A 23588-nucleotide genomic window follows, 5' to 3' on the forward strand; every position below is an offset into this window, starting at 1 on the left:
GTACGCGGGCCTCTCACTGTTGCGGCCTCTCCCGTCGCGGAGCACAGGCTCCGGACACGCAGGCCAAGCGGCCATGGCTCATGGGCCCAGCCGCTCCGCGGCATGTGGGATCTTCCCGGACCGGGGCACGAACCCGCGTCCCCTGCATCGGCAGGCGGACTCCCAACCTCTGCGCCACCAGGGAAGCCCACACTAGATGTTCTCATTCCTTTCCCTGGTTGGCCCTCTGTCCTTCCCAACCCACCAGGAGACCAGCTCTGGGAGGGCAGGGATGACCCATGGTGTTCAATACGGATTTGCTGCCCAGCAGAGTGAGGGGCCCGCGGGGCCGCCTGCCCGGCTCACCAGGATGCTCTTGTACATGTTGCCGTTGTCCACGTCCAGGCTCACCCGGATGATGCAGCAGTCGCCCACCTGCTGGTTGTAGAGGGGCAGGGAGGAGCTGTAGCTGCAGACCCCTGACACGGAGCGCTTGTGGGTGCGCGTGGTGGCCACGGGCGTGGTGGAGGCTGAGGAGGACGAGGTGCTGCTGGAGGCCGAGCTGATGCCGGAGGTCTCCGGGGACGACTGGGAGGTGCACTCCCAGAACTGCGGGGACGGCACGATCAGCGGAAGCCCCGGGCCACTGTCCAGCTCCGGGGGCTTCTGGTGTGCAGCGGGGAACTCTGGCCCTAGGAAGGGCTGAGAAGGGCTGTCAGGGAGGGGGTGGGGCAGTCACCTTCTTCTCCTGGCCGTCAGGGGACTCTGGGACAAAGCTCATGGTGATCTCCTCCACATCGGAGCTGGAGGAGCCGGCCGAGTGGACACTCAGTGCGTCGGCAATGTCCCCGCTGCTGAGGTAGGGGCCGCACCTGAGCTGGTCACAGGACTTGGAGTGGCAGCTGCTGCTGGTACTGAGCTCCGTGCTGGGGGCCTGGCGGCTGCAATGGAAGGGCTGGCTGACTTAGGGGAGGCCTCTTCTGGGACACAGCCCACCCCTGTTCCCTGCACTCTGTGACGAGTGCTCAGGCAATCACCCCGTTGGCTCCAGCATCCGACAGATCATTTAGCATCACCCCATTTCACAGGGGGAAAAACTGAGGCCCAGAGGGGTGGAGCAAGTGGCCCAGTCACAGGGCTGTCGGCGGGGGAGCTGGGATCCCAGTGCCAGCTGCCTGACTCCCGAGCCCACTCGCAGCCCGAAGCTTCCCTGAGCCCCGAGGGCGCGCCCCTGCCCACCCGGGCACTCAACTCGCTCCAGCGCTTGACGATGGCCGTGTTCTTCTTGACCTTGAGGGTGTTGCTGGCCGACTCGGAAGGGGGCTCCAGCTCACACGACAAGGAGTAGCTACAGGACAAAGCGGCGGCTGTGGGGAGTCGCCCCCGGGTCTCCCTCCCGGTGCCTGCCCGGCAGCTAGAGTCCAGGGGCCCGGCCGTCACCAGCGACAGCACCCGAGGCTGCCCAGGATCGCCAGCCACAGGCTCTCCGGAGCTGCCCAGGGACAGCCCGCGTGTGCCCCCCCAGCTCCTGCCCGGACTCACCTGTCAGCCTCGCTGAGCCGCTCCATAGCCCGGAACCAGGCTCCGAAGTGCTCTTCGGCTGCGATGCTGTAATTGTTGCAGGCCGACTGCAGCAGCTTGATTTGGGCGATCACTTCGAACTCCTGGGGCCAGAGGGGAGGACAGGACGCTGACGGTCTGGGTCGGCCGGGCCTGTGCCAGCCTCTGGGTCCCCACTTCCCACCCTGTCCTCACAGCCAGGTTCAAACAGCCCCTCCGGGAAGGTGTCCTTGATTCGACCTCCTGCCCCATCCTCCCGTGGGAAAGGCTCCCCCTCTCTCTGTATCCAGCTCTCCCCAAAAATGTAACAGGGAGGGGTCGGAGCCAGCTGTTCTAGCCAGGTGGCTCTCTGATCCCGCCCCCCACACGGGCCCCCTTCCCGTGAGGCTGCGTCTGCTCACCTTCCTCCTCTTCTCGAAGTTGATCAGTCTCCCCTGGAAAGCACAAGGCCAGCGTCCATCAGAAAGTGTCCCCTAGCCCATGACCGCCCCTCATGGGTCTCAGGCTGCACTACCCAGAGCACACACCAGGGGGCAGCACAGCACACACCTGGACCTGGGTGGGGCCGGGGTGCCAGGGCGGGGTGGGAGGGGCGCCGCAGCTCAGGGGTCTGAGAACAGCTAGAGAGACTGAGGCCTTGGGCAGGAGGGCCAGGTTGGCCACATGTGTCTGACCCTGGAGGGCCCAGCCTCTCCACCCATGGCCGCCACCTGAGGGAGGGGCTGTGTCCTGCTGGGTCAAACCCCTTGCAGCTCTGATGAGCCCCACCAGGCGGGCACCAAGCTCTGTTCACTCACTGCCGAGATGGGCAGGTGTCCCCGGGAAACAGGGACGGCCAGGGGGCTCTCGTAAGATGAGGTGCACCCTCTGCTGAGAGCTCGGGGCTCAGGACCCCCACCCCGACCCCGGCCTTGGGCTCACTCACATACAGATAGTCCTTCATTGCAGTGTCCAGCATCACCAGGTCTGTGAGGAACGTGCCCAGGTAGGGGACGGTGCCCTGGATGACACCCTGTGACAACTGGGCGGGGGGGGGGGGGACTGATGAGCAAGGCCCCTCCCCTGAAAACCCCTCAGCCCCACTCAGGCCCCCCACTTGGCGCAGCCTGGGGACCTTTAGCCATTTCCCCCCAATCCCCCTCCCAGCGTGCATGGACCCAAACTCCCTCAAGTCACCTTGCAGGCTTGGTATTTGGCAAATCCCCAAAATCTATGGCCCCCGCCCCTCCCCCCTCCCAAATCCCCACTGGGCCCAGATCTTCCAGGCCCCTGCTCTGGTGGTTACTAGTCCCCCGACACCAGCTGGTCAGGGCGCAGCGCCCCCAGGCCCCGGAGTAGGTCGGTCTAAGGGTCATGTCAGGCAGCGCAGCTACAGGAGCGGGGGCTCGGGGCGGCCCCTCCTCTCCCAGCCTCGGGCACACTCACCACCTCCTTCGGCCGCCTCTGGGCTCTCTTGGGGTTCATCTCCAGGGTGGCAAACTTGGAGGTCCCCTCCTGCAGGGCCGAGGACAGGGTCGGTGAGGCCTTCTGACCCTCCCCGCATCACCCACCAGCAGACACGACCTTGGCCCTGGTCACTGGTGCAAGCGCTCCAGCCATCCCAGTGTGCTCCATTCCTAGATCTGCACCCCTGCTCGGGTGCTCACAGGGTGTGGGAACGTGGGTCAGCAGCCCGGCCTCCTTGGAAAGTACAGATGAGGATTACACCTGCCCCTTGGGGTCTCCAAGGACTCAGCGCCACACCTCCATCACTGTGGCTGTGCTGTTCCCCCCGACCCCCCGTCTCTGCAGGAGGGTAGGAGGGTCCTACACAAAACTCACGCAGATTTCCCTTCCCCCTTGAACCTCACTGCCTCCCCGTGAGGCTGGCACCCTGGGGTCAGCATTCGCCCACTTTCCAGATGAGGAAACTGAGGCCCAGAGACAGGCATTGCCTTGCCTCTGAATGAGCCTCAGAAGGGCTCAGAGCCTCTGGTGTGTGTCGGCCCCCCGCCGGGCGAGCCATCGAGAGAGGGACAGGGAGTCTGGGGGGGCCTGGCTGAGCAGGGTGCCTGCCGTGCCAAGGCCTTCACAACCCCACGGAGCCCCTCGGGATGTCCCCTGCACAGAGCTCTGCCTTCAGCCACTCAGGAGGGGTCTCCGTGGTGCCACCTCTGAGAGGGTGAGCTGGGGCTGCTGGGAGCACCGGGTGGTGACACTTTACTTCCTCTTTGTATGGAAGTTTCCGGGGAAGGACCCCTGTGAATGCATTAGCACCCCTGTGCACTTGCCACAAGCCATCTGGGCCATTTGTCACGGCCACCAAAGGCCCTGTGGTGAGACTCTGAGAAGAGTCCCTGGATTTCTTCGCAGTGTCTGCCCTGAGGCAGAGGGAAGAGCTCCCAGCCCCCAGATCTACCTCCTGCTCATTTGGACGACGGCTGGGCGGCCCCTGCAGTGCCATCCCTGGGCAGGCGGGGTGCCTGGCCCTCGGAGGTCAGCGCAGACAGGAACAGCAGGGCCTGGCTTTGTGGGGACAGGCTAGGCTGGTCTGGGGAAGGAAGAGACCCTCACCCTTGACCTCATCCACCCTGAGTGCCAGGTGAGGGACCAGTGAGGAGCCAGGAGACTCTAATCCTGCCCCTCACCTGCCCGCAGCTCTGGAACGGCCCAGCTGCCCTGCTCCATCCCTGTACTAGGGCCTCCTATCTCCCAAACTGCCCCCCACCTGCCCACAGACCCGACAGATCTCATGAGAAGTTTTCGAAGAAACTTTCAGTGGGAACATAAGCCCCTCCACCCCGAGCCCCCAGACTCTACCTTGATGAGCAGCTCTCTGCTTAGGGAGTAGTTGTTCTCATCTGAGAAAATCTCTGACAGCTTCTGAAAGATGCGGAGGCTGTCCCTGGGGGAAGGAAGGAGAAAGGAGGACATGGTGGGGAGGGGTGCGGGGGCAAAAACATTTGAGGACCCAGAGACCCCAACTGCCTGGATGGGTGGTTTCCAAACAGAGTTCTGCTGGACCCTAAGGGCTTGGTAGGCCTGGAGGGGTGGGTCTCATGTGGGTCACCGGGGAACCCCATTCCCAGTCGACTGAGTGGCTCTGTTTTGGCCGGTTCTGATTTTAAGTGCACAGAGTCATGGGGGTGAAGTAGACACATGAAAACCCCCAACATGGCTCAAGCCAGTACCTGCCAGAGAAAGAGACCCGGTCCTCAGGCAGAACTGCTGGCCCTGAGAGACCCCGCCCCCAGGATGCGCTGGCCCTGGGCAGGTTCCAGGCAGCACCCAGCCCCGTGGGAGGCCCCAGGTCCACCCTGGAGCTCCTCCAGGGAGAAGCCTGCCCACCTGGAAACTTCTTCCCACGTCTTCTTCAGCCGGTGGATGGAGTTGCTCTGCAGAGCAGAGAGGATGGCGTAGAGGGACGAAAAGTTCTTGAGGACCCGGCACTCCTGGGAGGGAGGGGCCAGGCTGTGAGAGGGGGCCGAGCTCCCGCCTGCTCCAGCTTCAGTCCCTCTTAGGGGGGCACCCCCCTCCCGGATGGGACAGATGCCCCGGGAGGTGCTCCTGGGGTCAGATGAGATCAACCCAGGGGCAGAAAGGGCTCCCCGGGCCCTTGGCGGCCGCGTACCCGGGCCACCTCGATCCAGTGCTCCAACACCCGGGCCCTGGCGCGGGCCGTCACGCTTCGGTCCCCGAGGCAGGTGGTGATGACGCAGTTGGCCACACTGTTGAACTGGGCGACGGTGGCACGGACGGTGGGAGCCAGGTGTTCCTTGCCCCTCTTGTCCCGCTGGGACCAGATGGAGCCCAGGCAGTGGTAGGGCACCACCTTCTTGAACAGCTCCTGGGGGCAAGGGGAAGGTCACCCGGCTCTGCCGCACCCCAGCTCAACGCCCACAGTCCCCCCACCCCCACCCCCAGGCCTAGGCAGGGTCACTGGTCAGAGCTGGAGCTCTGGAAGCCGGGGAGGCGGCTCGAGCCCGGCCGGGGGAGGTGCGGGGAGGTGGTGTCTCTTGGTTTTGTTCCCTGCCCACTGTGGGCACCCAGCGCAAGGTGACCCAGGGTGACCCTGGCAGGAGAGAGAGGTGGCCACCTTCCCCAGTCCACCCTAACTCCCAGCACGAGATGCGGCTCACACCTGCCCATACAGGTGGTGCTTTTAGCCCTTGATCACGCCTCAGGCCTGTCCCCTGTCCAGATGCCCATTCACGTGGGCACTACAACCAGAGGCTGCGTCTGCCGTCTGCCACGGCTTCTAGCGCGCACCAGGTGCCTGCTAAGTGCTGAAGCTGGTGAGACCTCCTCAGCAGACGTGGGGGCAGGGGGGGCGGCCCATGGAGTGAGCGACCGTCTGCTACCGGGTGGGCCAGACCCCGCCCAGCTTTCTACCGCTCCACCTCATTCCACCCAGACACAGTGCGAGGGATGGGGCCCGGGTCCACAGCCTGGAGGGGAGCCGAGGCCTTTGGGTGAGGAAACCTGCCCGGGCGACACGCTTTGTCATGGGATTTGGGGCAGGACATCAGCTCTGGACAGGGCAGGGCAGACGCCTGAAGGAAGGTGCACCCCTGCCCGCCCTGCTGAGATGAGCTGCCTACCGCGTCCATCAGCGTGAACTGCTCTGCCACCAGGTCGGGCGGGAACGCCAGGAGGTGAGGCTTCTCCTCACCCAGCCCGTTCTCTGCAGCCACGGGCGAAGGCCAGGAAGGCTCTGGGGCTGGAGCTGGTGCTGGTGCCAGAGCTGGCTCGAGGTCTGGACCTGGCACCGGCCTGGGTGCTAGAGCTGGAGCCGGCACTGGCTCGAGGGCTGCAGTCGGCTTCAGAGCTGGAGCCAGAGCTGCAAAGAAGAGCGGAGCTCAGCAACACGCCTGCCTTTTTTTCCAAGACAGAAACCACATCACTGCCTTCTAGAGAAGCCTCAGCTCAAGAAGCACCCCAGGACGTCTCCCCACCAGCGGTCCCCACGTGGGCGGTCTGAGGCAGCCCCGGGGGCTCCTGCGTGTCCAGCACCGACCCCGCTCCTCACCCTCCGGCTCTGCCTTGGTGAGCTCTGTGCGCTCCAGCTGGGCCAGGAGAAGGTGGGCGCGGCGCTCCAGGTCGGAGCCGGGCATGTTGAGCTGCACGTAGGCCACCAGCTGCTTGAGGCACGGGAAGTCCGGGGGCTGACAGAAGTCCTCGGAGTACTGGTCCAGCCAGGTGCCCAGGATGGAGGAGACGGCACTGGGGGCAGGCGGGCGGGCAGCAGAGTCAGGGGCCTGGCCTTTCCTTCCACGCGGCCCTCCCCTGGCTCCCCCGTGGGGGCTGGGCTTCTGGGCCCGCCCCTGCCCCACCCGCACTGGGCTGCCAGGCGGGGGCAGGCCTGGTCGGCAGTCTTGGTAGGAAGGGGCCCTCCGTCCCTGGTGACCACCTCTCCCTTCCTCGGGGGAGCCTGACTCTCTCCTGTCTGCCCCCAGCCCCCCGGGCCCTCCCCACTGGGAAGGAAACTGCAGGAGGGCAGGGAGGGCCGCGCCCGCTCTGTCCATCGCGCTGGCCTGGCCACACACAGTAGGCGCTGCATAAACAGGGGAGGGAGGAGGGGACAAGCAGAGTGCGCCCCTGCCCGGCCTTCACGGGCCTCGCGCACCTGAACCGGAAGCTTGCGCACCGACGGCTGCCTTGGTCTGTGCGCCGGAGTGCAGGTCTCGTCCTCCCAGGGACGCCATTCTTGGTGGTGGGGACGTAGCCGGCCCCCTGACCCTGACTGCGCTCCCGTGAGCCCCAGCTGAGCGCTCACACTGGGCTGCGAGGCTGACGTGTCAGCAGCTTGCCCCCCACACCTCCTGTCCTGGGCCCCGGATCTGAGTGGGGACGGATGCTCTCAGGGGCCGGCTCTGAGCCCCCAGCCTCCCCTCTGCTCCCTGGGGACATGGGACCCCAGCCACAGCTCTCTGACTCCTTTCCTCCTGCAGCCAGACCTCAGCCCTCCAGCGGGAATCACAAGATGTGTGGCAGCCAGGGTTCTGCCCAGCCCCTCCCATCAGACCCAAAGTCTACTCACTTTTTCAGTTGGTCCTGAGGTCCGCCGTCCTCGCTGGAATAAGGGAGGATGCACCCGTATCTAGAGGAGGCCGTGAGGGCGTCACATCTACCGTACCTGCTATGACGTCTAGTGTTACTGGCTGACCCTCCGGCTAGGATGGAAGCCCGGGAGGGCGGGGATTTTTGTCTGCACCGTTCACTGAATAAAGCCAAGTGCCTAGAAAAGTGCCTGCACACAGTAGGCGCTTCGTATGTATTTGCTGAACGAATGAGCCCAACCAGCACCTTACAGACGCCTGAGTGGGCCTGGGCCCTCAGCCGGCCCCCAGCCAGCCCTGCCCTGGCTACTCCCAGGAAGGACCCCTGAGACAGAATCTGGAACCTCCTTTCCAAATGGGAAACCTGTTCTGCCCAGGGGCTGGAAGCAGAGAGCTTCTCCATGGGGCAGAGGAAAACCTTAATCAAAGCCGCCCCAGCCCTCAGCAGCCCTTTCCACAGGGCCGGGCGCGGGGCCGCACTGTCCATGCTTATCCAACAGTCCTGGCAGCCCGGCCTTCACGTGAGCAAACTGAGGCTCAGAGAGGTAAAGCGACATTCCCAAGACACACAGCCAGTGGGTGGGCGGGGAGCCACTGTGCCGGGGAGGGGCAGGGCGCTCACCTTTGGAACAGCAGGTCCAGGACCCGCTGGGTCGTGGTGAAGGCTCGGTAGGTGCACAGGAAGATGGTGACATAGGAGAGGTCGCTCTCCTGGAAGGCGGGCACCAGGTGCTCCACCAGCTTCTCCAGCGTGCCTGCCTTCACGGTCCGCACCTTGCAGGTCTCATACAGGTTCAGGGCCGAGTCATTTTCATACTGGGGTGGGACAGAGAGGCACAGACGGTCAGCGACAGCACCGTGGCCCACGAGGAGGGCAGGGGCTGGAACTCAGAGGAAGCCCCAAGCGCCCGGCGACTTCTGGACGGAGATGGGACGTGAGTGCCCGGAACAGAAAAAGGGTCTCAGCTTTTGAACTGGAGGTGGGGCGATGAAAACTCGCAACACCAACACCTTCAGGTCATTTTATTAGCTGAGTAATGACAGCACCTTGCCGTATTAAGGGCAGAGTCCCCGGGATCCCTGGCAAAGCATCCCCGTTCTAGAGATGAGAAAACAGAGGCTCAGCCTGGGGTGGAAAGGCACGGTATGTTAGGACCCAGAGGCTATTCAGGGCGGCGCTGTGGAAATGGCTGCAGAAAGGAATCCCGTCAAGGTTCACGGCAGTGAAAGGCTGAGTTATGGCTGGTAACCAGCCTCTCTTCTGAAATGTTACGTATTTGTCAGGCCCCCGCTCTGACCTGGAGGGGTCATGGAGTTGTGTTCCGTGACAGCAAGTTGCAGAGAACCATATATAGTAGGCTGAGTCCTTTTTGGGTTAAAAAAAAAAAAAAAGCCCTACTAAGTAAGGTGATGAAAGCCTTGGCGAAGGTGTGGAAGGACAGTCGTTAAAACAAGAAATATTGGGGCAAAATGCATAAGTGATCCCAGCCTAACATGAAGTGGAAATAGTATGGAAGTGTCTTTTTTTGATGTTCATACAAATAAGTGAACAGAGAACTATGCACTTGGCCCAGCGCAGGGCTGGATAGTAGGGGAGGGCTGAGGGCCCAGATTCCTTTGGGAGCAGGGCTGGGGGCCTCCCAGGCAGGAAAGCCCTGGGAGGGAGCCCAGTGGAGTGGCCAGGGTGGCCCCTGCATTCCGGGCCTTGTCGGGGTTCTGGGCACGGAGACCCCCCATCCACACTCACCCCGAGCCAGCGCTGGCCCTTGTTGGCGCCGTGGTGCACCTGAACCTTGCGCAGGGAGATGGAGTAGATGACGCCGTTGACCAGCTCCTCGCCAATCTCCTGCGTGGAGCTCTGCAAAGACAGCGCCCGGCCACCGGGCGGGGGTGTCGGGGCCTGCCTGGCTGTGTGGCAGGGGGACGCCCCGTGCCACTTCCTGCTCCCTAGATGAGGCAAAGGTCAGTGGCCACAGAGATTTCCAGCCCAGAATTTAACAGGACGACAGCTGGAGGGCCGGGGGTTACTATCGGGGCGGCAGGCAGTGCCCCCAGCACCCCCGTCCTCACCCCACCAGCCATGACTGGGTGTGAACAAGACGTACCCACTGGGGTTCCAACAACAGCCTGCCCCTGCCCAGGGGGATCCCCCCGCTCCCGCCCCCACCCCAAGGCGAGTACTGTTATCCGGTCATTTCACAGGTGACTACACGGAAGCCGAGGGAAGGGCAACCCATCCAAAGCCATGCCGCTGACGGTAAACAGCGGAGCCGGGACCCCGAGGGCCTAACTCAGCCCACTGCACCTAGGGGGCTCTGGCTCCCCGAGAAGATGCCTCCCCCAGGGCGTGAGGCCCCTGGCCCCCTCACCCTCATGTGTCCAGACGGCACCTGCGACAGCTGCCCCAGCCCTGGAGTCAGCCTCCCGGGTCTGGGGCAGGTGCGGGCATCCTCGACGGCCACAGCCAAGGGCACTTCCTTCCCTTTCTGCTCATTCAGTCTTGTGCCTTCTTGGGCAACAGAGGAGTTCCCAGTTCCCTGTTCGTCATCACGTGCATGGGGACAGCATGAGAATGATGACAGTGCTGGCATCCGGGCTGATGCCTGGGGTTCCACAGAACTCCAAAACCACGGGGCTTTGGCTAGGCCAGGAAGTGGCGGGGGGGGGGGGGGGGGGGTCACCTGGCTGCTTCCTAGACCCCGGGCAGGAAGACCCTTGTTTTAAAAGGCAGTGATCCCTCCTGCTGGGCAGGCTGTCCCGGGGGCTGCATCAAGGCCTGGTCAAGGCCACTCAGTCGTTGCTGCCCTGGGCTTCTCCACCCCCTCTCCCACTGCCCCTGTCCAGGGACGGGGTGAGCTTGCAGTGGGGAGGGGGGCCTAGGAGTAAAGAGACAGACCTCTGAGAGTTTAGGGAGGAGGGGGGAGGTGCTAGCTGGCAAAGGGCCATCATTCACATGGTCAATGCCAGCAGTTAGGATCACGGGTCACTGCCCCAGCTCAGGGTGGGCGTGGAGCTCACAGAAGGCCCAGTGGAAGTGCTGACTCAGCCTGGGCCCCACTGACAGCCTTTCCCTAAATCCCTCGGCCTAAGCTGGGCCCCTGGGTAGGAACCAGGTGCCCAGTGTCCTGTGGGCTGTACCCTCGGACATCAGCACCCCTGGGGTCAGGGGCTAGGGAGCGGGATGGGCCTGGACCTCCTGCCTCAAGGGCTCTGGGAGGCCTGGGAGCCATCCTCCGGAAATCTACTTCCTCTGACCCAAGGCCGCCCTCCCACTCTGGGCATTGTACCAACAGGAAAGCCAGTGCAATCACACAGGGGCTCCTGACCCTTCGCCTTCTCCGGAGACACAGCCAGGCATTTCTTGGAAGTCAGCAGGGAACCCGCAGGTGGATGGCCCTCACCTCAAGAGCCCACGCTTGGGGAGGTCCAGCCCTTCCATCGAGGAGGGGAAATTCCTCCTCCTGGGGCAGAACTGAAGCAGATGCGCACTTTCCTTCCCTGGGTCACACATCCTTCCCCGGCCTAGAAGAGGCCGCGGTGATGGGTGATGTCAGGGGCCTGCCATCCATTTGCGAGACCAGGGCCCTGTCCACCCACCCCTACCTCTCCTCAGGGGTCCTCGACTGCCTCTCGCAAAGGCTGCTGCCCGCCCTGGAGAGGCCCGTTCCTCTCCGGGGGATTCCAGCCACTTCTGGTCCAGCCTGGAGCCAGACAGTGTCCTGAGCACCCCAGTCACTGGCAGCAGGTTAGAGTCCCCGTGCTGGACCTGCCTGACTGTGGGCACGGGACTCGAACCCCGTGGGAGCACACACAGCACCTGGCTCCCAGCGGGGCCCCATCAAGGCCGCTGGACAGAAGCGCTTCCTGGCCAGGCCAACCAATGGGAGGACTCGCCATCCCTGAGCGGGTCTAAATAGCGGCTCTGCAGTGAGCCATGGGCCTCGCTGGCAGACGGAGCAGCTGGCTGCCCTGCCCAGGCGTCATGTGATCCCAAGCCCTTCCCCCACCCCGAGGGGCCCCCTTCTGCCAGCCCGGTGGGGGGCAGGGCAGGACGCTGAGAGCCGCACATGCTGGGCCAGGGGGAGTCACCGCCTCGTGGCACAGATGGGGAGCTGCTCCAGCCCCGCGGAGCTAACCCTGTCCTCTCCGGGCCCTTCACCGCAGCCCAGCAGCAGGAGCAAAACCAGATCGTCCAAGCAGTGCAGAGAGCAGGCGCCATTTAAACCATCGACCAAGAGACAACGGCAGGGCAGGATCCAAAGAGAGCTGCCCGCATCCTGGGCACAAAGCGGCAGAGTGGGGCGTCTGCTCCGCGCTCCCACCGCGCTTCCAGGGACAGAGAAGGACAGCGGCCGACAGCCCTGGCACCTGCCCCGGGACCCTCTGGGGCAGGAAGGGCTGGGCCCTGGACCCCACAGGTGACCCATCCTGTTAGCAGAGCAGACAGCACACAGGCCCGGGAACAGGCAGCCCGTGTGGGCAGCACCAAGGCCCTGGGGAGGCTCTGGCGGGGGCTGGGGAGCTCCCGGGGGAGCGCATGGCCGAGCAAACGGCAGACGCCCTGGGGGGAGGCGTCCACAGGGCAGCAGTGAGCTCTTAGGGGGAAAGAACACCAGGTGGGTGGCTGTGTCCTCAGGGGACAGATCCTCCTGTCCCGCCCCAAGCAGGCACCCACAGATGGCCCCAGGGCCCGGGGACCCAGCTGGCAGCTGGGCCTTGCACACGCTGCCCAGCCTACCACCACGTGGGTCTGGAGCGAGGGTGGTGAGACGCCTCCAGGCCCTCGTGAGCAGAGGCTGGCAGAATGGGCACCAGGGTGCCCCACACCCCGCTGTCCCTCGGAGCATAGCCCGGAGCCCCAGGGACAAGGAAACAGCCTGGGTGACATGTTAGTGTGTCACCTGATCAGCCTTCTGATGCCGTGGCCCCAACTGACTGCAGGCCGAGCCCCGATTCCCGCAAGACAGAGTACCAGGGTTGCCGGGAGCCGATTCCACCCTCATTTCTGGAGAGAACAGAGGGGACCTACTGGGCCTTTTCCAGCCCTGCCATCTCCCCCAGAAGGTGGCTTGTGCCTGCACACACAGGGGTGGCGCCTTCTCCCATCCTGGTGACCTCTCTCCTCCCATTCAGCTGTACATTTGCTGTGGAAGCTGCAACTACAGACCACACGGGGCCTCCAGACCCACAGACGCCTCTGGCTGCAGACCGTCTCCCCGTCACTGGCCAGGGGCTCACGGAGGAGGAGGGCCTGAAGCCACACCGTGGTCTCCTCCCTGGGGCTGCACGTGGAGAAACCTGGTCTCACGCAGGCGAGGGTGGGGAGTGGGGGGGCGGTGGCCCCCACGTGCATGAGATCACCGCCCGGGGACCTCATGGCACCCCGCTGAGCTGCTGCTCAGGCCCACTGAGTCACAGAGGTCACCCGAGGCCCTGACCCAGCCACCCGCCAGCACCCTGCAGCCCTGGGCCCACCGGACCCACAGGTACTGTCTTTCCTGCAGGGCTCTGGCTCCCAGCTCAGCTGAGCCCTGCAGCCCTTGGCCTCAGTGAGACTGTCTGGGAGATGGGCGAAGGGCAGCAGCTCTCCAAGGGGACGAAGGCGGCAGGGGTCACGAGAGGGGACATGAGCGGCTCGGCGCCAGGCATACAAAGCACCCAGGAACAGGACCTGAGGGCGCTGTGGCTGGCGAGCTGACGATGGACACCGGGCCAGGGAAAGCCTCCCGGGAGACCTGCCAGACGCCCGGAGAGCTGGAGGAGGGCCAGGTGAAAGGGAGGGCGGGTCATCCTAAATCTGTGCGGAGGAGGGAACCAGGCCTGCGGCTTTCCGACCCTTTAGCCTTCTGTCTGAATGCAGGAGCCAAAACACGAGACGGCTCAGGGATCAGAGAGAGCTGCTTAGTCTCTCCGAATGCCGGGACAGTTTGAATACAAAGTCGAGCACCCATTTTACAGAGGTGGAGACCAAGGCCCAGGGGAGATGGTCAAGTAGAAAGTGTCCAAGCCCTGGTTCATCTCTCAGATCGTGTGCCCAGGGAGGGAGGAAGAAAACGCCAAATGTGCATGGCCCTCCCGGTGGGCGACGGGGCGCCACCCTCGGGCCTGCCCCCACCCCAGGTGGGTGTCCTGCACCCTGAGCCCGAGGACATGAACAGACCCCCAGTGAGGACTCAAGGTCAGCCCTGGATGGGGGTGGCCATGCTCCTGGTCCCCAGGCAGCGCAGCCCAGAGGTGGCCTTAGTAGGGGACCACACGAGGTGCCTGGGCGGTAGGGCAACCGGGGAGCTCAGTGACCCCAGAAACTGCAGTTTGGGGATCAGCCTGTGCTGAGCCTCCAAAGAGGCTGACCCATCTCCCCAAGAACCTTCTCGGCCAGCCCAAGCCTGGCTACTCGTCAGCGTCTAGAAGAGAAACGTGCCGCCAGTGGAGAGCGGAGACCAGACCTCAGGCTGGCCTTGCCCACCTCGTCCTCCTGCCCCCCCAGCTCCCGACCGTCAGGCCTCTAGGGGCCAGGCCTGCAAGGGGGCATGGCTGGTGACAGCCGAGGAGGAGGGTGGCCTCTCACGAGGGGGTGGAGGGAGGGCCAGCTGACATCAACACCACTGGCCACAGCATCCAGCACTTGAGGGCATTTCCCAGGTGTCAGGCCCTTTGCACACTCATCACATTTAATCCTCCCGACACCTCACTTGATGGGTGGCGAAAGCCAGGCGGGGAGCTCATCCCCGTCAGGAGCCAGGAAGAGGCAGCCGGGGCAGGGATTTGAACCCTGGCCCGTGACAGTCATATGCCGTGGAGACACACCTAGGCCTCGCTCCACCGGTGGCTGCCACGGTCACAGCCTCAAAGTGCAGTTCAGCCCCTGGTCACACACATGCTAGAGGGAGGGAGACCAGAGACAGAACAGGCTTCCTCAGGTCACACAGCCAGAGGGGGGCGGGGGGGTGGGGAATGGCAGTTCCCTCGCACCCGCACCTCTCCACTGAGAGGGGATTGGTCGGGGCTCCTGCCACAGGATGGCCAGGGCACCCACAGGCCTGGGGTCAGCTACGAGAACCAGGCCTGGGAAGCACCATGCTGACCAGGCTGGCCAGCGTCCTCCTGGAGCCCTGGGCACGGGCACTCCCCTGGCACCTTGTCAGAAGACACAATCGTGGCAGCCACGGCCTGTCCGGCTCTGACACAGTACCAGGCGCAGTGGGGACCGCTTGCCAGGCCGCCTGTCTCTTTCGGTCCTCACCAGAAGCCTAAGCGGAGCAACTGGCCTCGAGTTCAGATAAGGAAACCAAGGCTCAGGGACCGAGAGCACGTCTAGGGCTGCGAGAGGCTGAGCCAGCCTTCCAGCCCAGCTCTCCTCCCTCCAGAGCCCAAGCTCTGGACCAGCACGCGTGATGCTGCACCTTGGGTCAAAAGGACATCGTGCCTCCCTCGAGCCCGCAGAGCTGCCAGAGCCTGCCAGCATCCGGGGGCTCCCTGGGGAGGAGAGGAAAACGCCGGGCAACACGCACTCCCCGAGCTCCCAGAATGCAGGCCCGTGCTGGATGCCCTCACCCTGCTCACCGAGCACCCTTCTGGCAACCATCGGCTCACCCCTCCCCCTCCCCCGCCACAGGCTGGTCAGGGGATGGAAACTGGGGGCTGCTCAAAGTTCCGCTTCTCCTGCACTGGGCTGCAGGTTTCAACTCCCACCTCCTCAGAACTGGGTTGGGGACAGTGGCTTCACGGGAGCCACATGTCCAGGAACGTGGCACTCCTGAGCCTGAGAGGCCGGACGCCGAGCCTGAGGCAGGGCGGACACAGCATGGTGCCACGCTGTGAGGGCCTTACAGGCAGCCAGTCCTCCACTGGGTGGCGGGGTGCCACCTCCCCAAACCGCCCCCACTGGCCTGCTCGGAGGCTGCAGGTGGCCAGTGCTAAGTCTCCTCCAAACCCTCCTCACCAGCAGTGAAGAAGGGCCTGGAAACGGCTAACTCCCAGGCTGAGGATGGGGGCCCAGTCCTGCCTGCCAGCGGTCTAACACCTCCCAGCACTGAGCCCCCACCCGCTCCTGCCCCAGGGCCATCCCAGAGCCACTGGGGAAACAGCTCAGCGTGCCCAGTCCGGAGAAGTCCTCCCCGCCAGAGAAGGAACAAGGACCCAGTACCAGCCAGCCTGGCCCCTGAGGAGTAAAGCAAGAGGGGAACCTGAGAGTCCATGGGGGCCCAGCAGGTGGCAGCTGGTCAGGCCCCTTGTGAACCTGACAGGCTGTGCAGCTGCTGGAGGCCGCCGCCTTGGAGCCTGACGGGAAGCCTGGCTGGTAGATGACAGTACACAGACTTTCACACACACACACACACACACACACACACACACACACACACAGACACACACACACACAGAGACACACAGACGCACACACACACACACACACACACACCACACACACACACACACACACACACACACAGACACACACACATACCCCTACCTCTCAGGTCATGCCTCTTGGCCTAAGGCTAATGAGCCCTGGGGGTTACACTGGAGCCCTGCACACCGTGAGATCAAGAGACCAGACAACGGGGAAGGAGGCGGGGAGGCTGGAGGGAGACGCATCTCCCCTGCACATCTCTGCTCTGCCCGAGGTTCCGAGAAGGCTTCCTCATTTCATTCCACCCACTACACCGCGCTCAGGGCTTGCAGACCCCCTGCCTGGGTGGGAATCCCGCCCCTGCCACTTGCTGGCTCGGTGAGTTTGTGCAATCTAGCACCTCAGTTGTTCTATCTGTTAAATGGACGACAGATGATCCTGACCCCCAAAGACATAACGCACGCAAACTGCTCAGCACACGGCCTCCCACCCAGTGCCGGCTCATATTACCTATTATTTAAAACCTTTAGGGTCCAGCTGTGGGCTTGTTTCTTCCTTGAAGCTCTCCCCCGTGTCTTGTGGCCCAAAGCACTTTCACCTTCCTCTGGCCTATAAGCACCCCTACCCTTCACCAAGCACGGGGACTTCTGGGCTGCCTGGGCCTGGTTCCGTTCCCCTAACAGCTCCACCATCCTCCTGGGGCACGTGTAATTGTCTCACTGCGAGGTATCCTTCTCTGACCCCTGTGGGCTCTCGTACACAACAGGCGCCCAGCACAGAACACTGCCCAGCTTCAAATCCCGGCTGCGTCCTCGCTGGCTGCGTGTACCTTTAGTTCAGGGACTTCACTTCTCTGAGCTCCAGTCTCCTATAAAGCGGGGTCGGCACCTACTCGGGAGGCTGGTCAAAGCCAGCTGGAACGAGGGGGTGGTGTCTGCAGACAGTAGGTGCTACGGACTCCGGGACTCCTCCTGCCTGGCTGAGGCAGTGGCCTGAACGGAGGCAGGGGCGTGGGCCCGGTGACCTCCAGAAAGCACAGAACTGCGCAGGCCGGGCTGGGTCAGCAGTGGCCTGGCTTAGAAGTACGATGATGAGCAGATGCCCAGATGTGTGAGGACATCTGTTAGCCCAGAGAGGGAAGGACGGGGTGGAGACTTGTTAAGGAAAGGGGGACCGGGGAAGGAACCAGAAACTGCCTAGTGGTTTCCAGACAGGACAGGGACCACGAACAGCCGCTTCAGCTCTGGCAGGCCCCAGCGACCAGGAAATCGGCCCCAGGATGGGGGGGGGGGCGGGGTGTTGGCAGGAGGGACAGGGACTTCCCCACCCCCTCCCCCAGCTCATGGTAAATGGTCATTGTGTTTGGTTTCCGGCAGTGGCCTCCTCTCCTGCCAGGACCCTGGTTTTCCTGCCCCAGCCAGAAGCTTCCCCTTTGATTTCTAAACAGCAGCCACGGCCTGGATCTCAGTGCTGGGGCCAGTGAGGAAGAGGAGGGGGGAGAGGGGGAGAGGCGGAAAGAGAGAGAGAGGGAGACAAGGCAGACCCTTGGGCAGGGGTAGGGCTCAGCTCTGCCTCTCCCTCGGTTCCTCAGGGATACAGACGGACAGAGGGAGGGAAGGAGGGAGGGAGAGAAGCAGCTGAGCGGCCCACCCCTGCGAGCACGCAGGCCGGACCCTCCAACACACAAAGCCCGAGGAGCTGCCAGACATAATGAAAGTCAGATGAGTGCTGGGCTGGTGTCAGGCCGCCCACCCCCACCCTCCCAGGGGTCTCGCTCCAGCCACTAATGAAGACCAGAGCTGTGGGTGGATGAGGGTCGGGGAGTGTGCCTGGCCGGGCCACCGGCCAAGCTCAGCAATAAAGGGTCTCCCCGGCCCGAGGTTCTCCCACCAAGAGCTCCCTCCACCCCCTGCCTTCCCCCCACTCTGGGCAGGGAGATGCGCTTTATCCTCGGGTAAGTATGCATCCCGGCCCCGTCTAGGCACTGGGGACACACAGAGGCACGAGACCCAGGCTGGCAATTACAACTTACCCGGGCCTAAAGTGACAAAGCAGGGATACCAAGGGGCCCTCGCCAGCTCGGGGGCTCAGGAACCCTGCTGAGCTCTCCGACCCAGGAATGGCCTCTGTCCAGGCCCCAACCCTGGATTCTGCCACCCTGGCTGCACAGTCAGGTAGGAGGGGTGGGGGGGAACTCCTCCCCCGCCCCCCGCTGCCCAGAGCACACTAGAGACAGGAGTCCAGCCCTCACCTAGTTCCCCCAACCACATGCATGATAGGCACACCCCCGTTCTGAATCCTCCCAAATCCTTACAGATTCAGGGTGTCGGCGCATTTTCTAATCAAGAAGTGAGTCACCCCTCCACCTGAGAGGCCCTTGTCCCAACCTCCCCGCCTGGACACCGGGCCCCACAGATTGGAGGCCTGTCTCCCCACTCCCCCGCTTTGAGCAGCCCAGAACATCGGAGTCCACTTCTGCCCCCAAGGGGGGCTGTCTGTAAGACCACTGTGCTCCCAACCGCCTCTGAGGATTCTAGAAGATTGCCGCCCTAATCACTCGTTCACCACCTGCATTTCGAAGCCAAACTGCCTAAGCCGGCCCCGGCCTGGCCACGGGGACTAAATACGGCCCAGCCCTGCTGTAGGGAAAGGCACAGACGCAAACAGACAGTGACTGCCCGCGGGAGCAAGTCTACCTGGGTTGCAGGGGCGCGGGAGTGGCACACCTGGGCTCGGTGAGGTCACGCACTGGGACGGATAGAGGGGGGCACGAAGACCCGGTTCTGGTCCCGAAACTGTTGGACCGGCTGGCAGCAGCCCCTCCGCCCACCTGGCTGCCTTGGGGTTGGCGCAAGGAGGGGGATTTCTGCGGAAGGACCCTCCCCCTCCGCAACCTCCGGACTGGGGGCGGTGACCACCACCACTGGAGGTGGGTGACCCGCTAAGGACGCTGGGCCCCCACCCACTCCTCGCTCGGCCGAGCGCCGGGCCAGCCTGGCTCACCCACCTCCAGGCGCGGCAGGTCGGGGTCGAGCTGTGTGAAACTGTGCAGCACCACCGGGCAGCTGTCGGGGCCGCCCACCTCCAGGCGCACGGCGTCCCACACGCTGCGGCTCCGCCGGGAGCCCGGAAACAGCGGCTCGGCGCCGCCCGCAGGCCCGGCCGCCTCGGCCCACATGCGCTGCACCATGGGCGGCTCGCAGCGGCGCGGGCGGCCGGCCGGGCCGCGGGACCCGGGGCGGCGCGGGCGCGGGGCCGGCCCGGCGCGCGGCGGCGTCGGCGGCGGCGGCGGCCCGCGCGGCTCGGCCCTGCCTGCGCTCTGAGCCCGCGGCCCGGCCCCGCTGAGGTCAGGCCGGGGGCGGGGCCGGCTGGCCAGGGGCGGGGATCGGGAGGCGGGGCCTGCGGAGTGGAGGGGCGGGGCCAGGAGAGGGAGTGGCCAGAGACGCCGGAGGGGAGTGTGTACGCCTGCGCGCGCGCAACCCCGGTGGAGTGATGGCGGCTTGTGTCTTAGGGAGTGCTCGTGCGGCGTGTGTCGTGGGGCTGCGGGTTCCACGGTTAGGCCCTTTGTGTGGGTGCGTGCGCGGGCGCAGCGCACGGGTTGTGTAGCTGTGTGACTTGTGTAAGTGTCGACGTGTGGCCAAGCAGTGGGTCTCCACCTCCCATAAATTCCAGTTAAGCCCCTCCCTAGCTCTGTGGCCTCGGACAAGTTGCTTAACCTCTCTGAGCCTTAGTTTCGTCACCCGAGAGGATCACAGTGGGTAACTGACATATATAGCACTCACTCTGCCGATGCCTGTGCCTCGCTGTGTGCTCCCGCGTCCTGGAACCGGGTCCTCAGTGCACACGTGCATTTGGAAGTCATGAGGGTTGGGGTGTGTATTTGGTGCGGGGGGAAGGGGCCTCTGCCTGCACTGTCTCAGCCCTAAGGCCACCCTGAGGAGGTACAGGCAGAAGGGAGGCAGCAGAGGAGGGGCAGTTGGGGGAAAGGGGGAGAGCCCAGACCAGGCATCACCAGGTGGGGCCAGCACTCAAGAGTGAGGAGGGATCACGAGAGACAAATGCCAGCTGGGCACCTGCCACTGGTCTGGTCACCTGGGGCCACTCACTGGTGGCTTGAGTGCTCAAGGTCTCAGGGCAGCCTTCAGGGTGGATGTAAGGATGCTGAGGGCTGGGGAGGAAGCAGGGCTAGGGAGCCTCAGCTGCGCTTTCTAGAAGCCAGGGAGGAGGCAAGTAGACGGATGAATGAATGGGACCCTCCCGCACACCAGCACACTGCCCAGGCCTGCCCCTGGCCTCAGCCCTCAGCCCTCACAGAGGCCTGCAGTTGCTGTCAGCAGCCCCGGCAATGCCACCAACCTCCCCAGAACTGGTTCCATACCACTGGGCCTCAGTTTCCCATCTGTAAAATGAAAGGGCAGGTCCAGACTACTCATTCCATAAGCATATCTCGTGCACCCACTGTGTGCCAAGCCTCAGATACCCATGGACAGTGGGGGCCCAGCAGCTCCCACCCACTTGCGTGCCCATGTGGGCAGCTTGAGCACCTGCCGGATGGTTCTCCATCAGGCACAAGGCGAGGCCTTGACAAAGACGCACGGAAAACAACTTGGTGATTTCTATTAAAGGCATTAAAAACGCTCATGCCATGAAAAAGAATGTGTATATGCATAACTGAATCACTTTGCCGTACATCAGAAATTAACACAACATAAGTCAACTCTGCTTCAGTAAAATAAATTTGGAAAAAAAAAAAACGAAAACGCTCATGGCTTTGATTCAACAATCCTACTCTTGGGAATTAACCCTAAGGAAGCATTCAGAGATGTGGGCATGGATTTCTGTACAACGATGTTTATGGAAACCTCAATTACAACTCTACCAAAGGAATCAACTCAAACACCCTATGCAGACTTACTGTCAGGACCCCGTGTGCCATTACCTACCACAGTAGGACAGTGATACAGGGAGATGCTCGGCTATAACTGTAAAGTCAGAAAACCACGAGGCAGAGCATGCTTTTAGAAGCTGACATTCCACGCGTGCATATGACTAGAGGGACCTACTTTGCAAAAGGAATGGTGGCTATTTCTGGGCAGTGCTATACACTGTTTTCTTTTTACTTCTCAGAATTTGCTAATTTTTCTAAAATATTTTAGTAATCACACACACATAATAAGAAACGCTGGGTTCTGTTTGTTGTTTTCGTTTTTAAAGCAAGATGGGTAGATTTGGCTGGGGGTGGAGACCCCTAGGAGGCTGTTGAGGAAGCCCCAGGGGAGGGTGAGGTGGGTGGGACATATTTAGAGGAATGAGGTCTTCAAAGACCAAGACAGCGGTGACCTGGACACTGGACACGGCCTTGGGCTAGAAGCTTCTCTTCCCACACTCCTCCTGGGGCCAAGCTCTCAGTGCCTGGAGAGCCCAGCACCTGCCTGTACTCACTTTATCTCTTTTCTCTGCTCCCTTTATCTCTTTCTCCCAGGGAGGGGCCTGGGAAGCAAGCTCGTGCCCGTTTTACAGCTGGGGAAAGGGGCCCATGGAGGCCAAGTGACTCCTGAGTGCACCAAGGTCACTACCTCTCTGACCTTGAAGGTCAAGGGGGCCGGGGTTAGGGGGGCCCAAGCAGGCTGGGGAGGTGAGGACTGGGGAGTTCCATCAGGACGCAACACACCAACACAGTCGGCCTGGCTGCCTCCCATCCGACTACCTGGACATCATTTGCATGCAGGGGGCGATGGAGGGGGTTCCCTCTGGTTGGTGTCTGTCTGGTTGGTGCCTGTCCCCCTCCCCGCCTTGTTCCCCCCACTTTGGGGCTCCCCTCCTGGGTCCTGGCAAGCTTGTTTGCTGCTCCAGCTGCGTGAACATGCGCGCACACATACGCGCACACCCTTAGTTCCCAGAGGGGCAGGTAGCACAGAAGCCAGGTGCTGGCACTGAGATACCTGGGCTTAAAGTCCAGCTCCACCCCTTTCTTACTGTGTGACCCTCCCTCCCTGCCAATGCCACCCACCCCTCAGCCCTCGGCCCCCGAAGAGTCACCCGATCTCCAAGGCACAGTTTTCTCCTGGTTAGCAAAGGGAAGACAGCACAGGTAAAGCTCCTCACCAGGGACTGCAGTTCACGGAGGCCCCCCTCCCCGGCCCTCAAGCACGTCCCCTCACGATCCTCCCCCAAAGCTGTGGGGTAGATCTCTTCCCAAGGGCAAAAGAGAGGGGGCCAGGACGTAGGTGCCACCTGATGGATGAACACAGAGCCACCCACGAAGTGCCCTTGCCAAAAACCTAACCTGAATCCAACCAGGCCTCTGCACGGAACAAACTTTTGGGGGAATGACAGGGCACAGAACATGTTAAACACATATAAGGATGCACCCCACAAATTCCAGACTCTGGGAATCTTCACAGGACAAACCATCCAGTTTCAACAAATACATTTCAGGGGAAAACACAAAGGGGAAACTGCAGATTAAAATAAAGGTGGGACAGGGACTTCCCTGGTGGTCCAGTGGGTAAGACTCCGAGCTCCCAATGCAGGGGGCCCGGGTTCGATCCCTGGTCGAGGAACGAGACCCTGCATGCATGCCGCAACTAAGAAGCCCGCGTGTCACGACTAAGACCCGGCGCGGCCAAAATAAATAAATAAATATTTTAAAAAATAAATAAAATAAAGGTGGGACATACGACCAAATGCAACGTGCGGATTCTGGATTGTGATTTGAACAGGGCAACTGTTTTTTTTTTTAAAAAAAAAAAAAGAAAGAAAACCCTGAGGAACAATTGGGATTATTTGAACACTACTGGATATCTGATGATAGCCAGATGATAGACATCATTTTTCGGGTGTGCTCACAGGATTTTGGTTACTATTAGAGTAACGTATTAAATATTGATGGATGGGGCTTCTCTGGTGGCGCAGTGGTTGAGAGTCCACCTGCCGATGCAGGGGACACGGGTTCGTGTCCCGGTCCGGGAGGATCCCAAATGCCGCAGAGCGGCTGGGCCCGTGAGCCATGGCCGCTGGGCTTGCACGTCCAGAGCCTGTGCTCCGCAATGGGAGAGGCCACAACAGTGAGAGGCCCGCGTATTGCAAAAAAAAATATATAGATAGATAGATAGATAGATAGATGGATGGAATGATGTGCCTGGGATTTGTGTCAATATCGTTTGCTGTGGGGAAGGTGGGCAGGACATGGGGCCGGTAAGAGAAGAAGACGCAGCACGAGCGGCCCCGCACTTGGTGATCACGAGCGCTGCGTGCCTTTATGCCATTTTCTCCACTTTTGTGTCTTTTTGGAATTTTCCGTAATAGAAGTTAGAAAAGAAAAAGAACACAGTTTGAGACTTGTCCCCTAATGCTGCTGAGGCTCCCAGTAGCCCTGGAGGGAGGGGAGCAACCTCCGGACCCGGGGCCAGCGCAGTGACCACGCCCCCACCTTCACCATTTCCCAGGCTCCTCGCTCCACACCCAAGGGGCACTCAGAGCATCCTTACAACACAAGGGGCCCAAGGCAGTGGGCAGCTGGGAAACTGAATCATGCAGCTCAGATGGGGCTGGAGGCAAACCCAGGGACCTCAGGCAAGCCTGAAATCGAGTCTATGCTAACCTGGGCCCTTGGAGAGTCTGCTGGGAGGGAGAGCGAGTACAAAGCACTGTACAGCCTT

At 62.4% G+C, this 23588-nt stretch overlaps 1 protein-coding gene across 14 annotated transcripts in view; it reads right to left on the minus strand.

Moving 5' to 3' along the window:
* RALGDS (ral guanine nucleotide dissociation stimulator) overlaps positions 1-23588 on the minus strand; it is a 67059-nt gene that overhangs the window by 24724 nt on the left and 18747 nt on the right. For 2 of the 14 annotated variants that reach the window (XM_049711763.1, XM_049711761.1), the window contains exons 1-16: positions 18935-19190; positions 9325-9435; positions 8200-8393; positions 7559-7768; positions 6548-6741; positions 6120-6358; positions 5150-5365; positions 4867-4970; positions 4339-4423; positions 2965-3033; positions 2465-2560; positions 1941-1973; positions 1522-1643; positions 1232-1327; positions 719-920; positions 346-588 (exon numbers count right to left, since the gene is read on the minus strand). In XM_049711763.1, the coding sequence (XP_049567720.1) occupies positions 346-588; positions 719-920; positions 1232-1327; positions 1522-1643; positions 1941-1973; positions 2465-2560; positions 2965-3033; positions 4339-4423; positions 4867-4970; positions 5150-5365; positions 6120-6358; positions 6548-6741; positions 7559-7768; positions 8200-8393; positions 9325-9435; positions 18935-19117 (2397 nt within the window). In that variant the 5' untranslated portion in view covers positions 19118-19190. Of the gene's footprint in view, positions 1-345; positions 589-718; positions 921-1231; positions 1328-1521; positions 1644-1940; positions 1974-2464; positions 2561-2964; positions 3034-4338; positions 4424-4866; positions 4971-5149; positions 5366-6119; positions 6359-6547; positions 6742-7558; positions 7769-8199; positions 8394-8875; positions 8945-9324; positions 9436-18934; positions 19192-23588 lie in introns of those variants that run through there. The other 12 variants (XM_049711769.1, XM_049711768.1, XM_049711760.1 and 9 more) reach the window with 11 other exon arrangements.

The sequence above is a fragment of the Orcinus orca genome, chromosome 6, assembly GCF_937001465.1.
Source record: "Orcinus orca chromosome 6, mOrcOrc1.1, whole genome shotgun sequence".
Lineage (NCBI taxonomy): Eukaryota > Metazoa > Chordata > Mammalia > Artiodactyla > Delphinidae > Orcinus > Orcinus orca.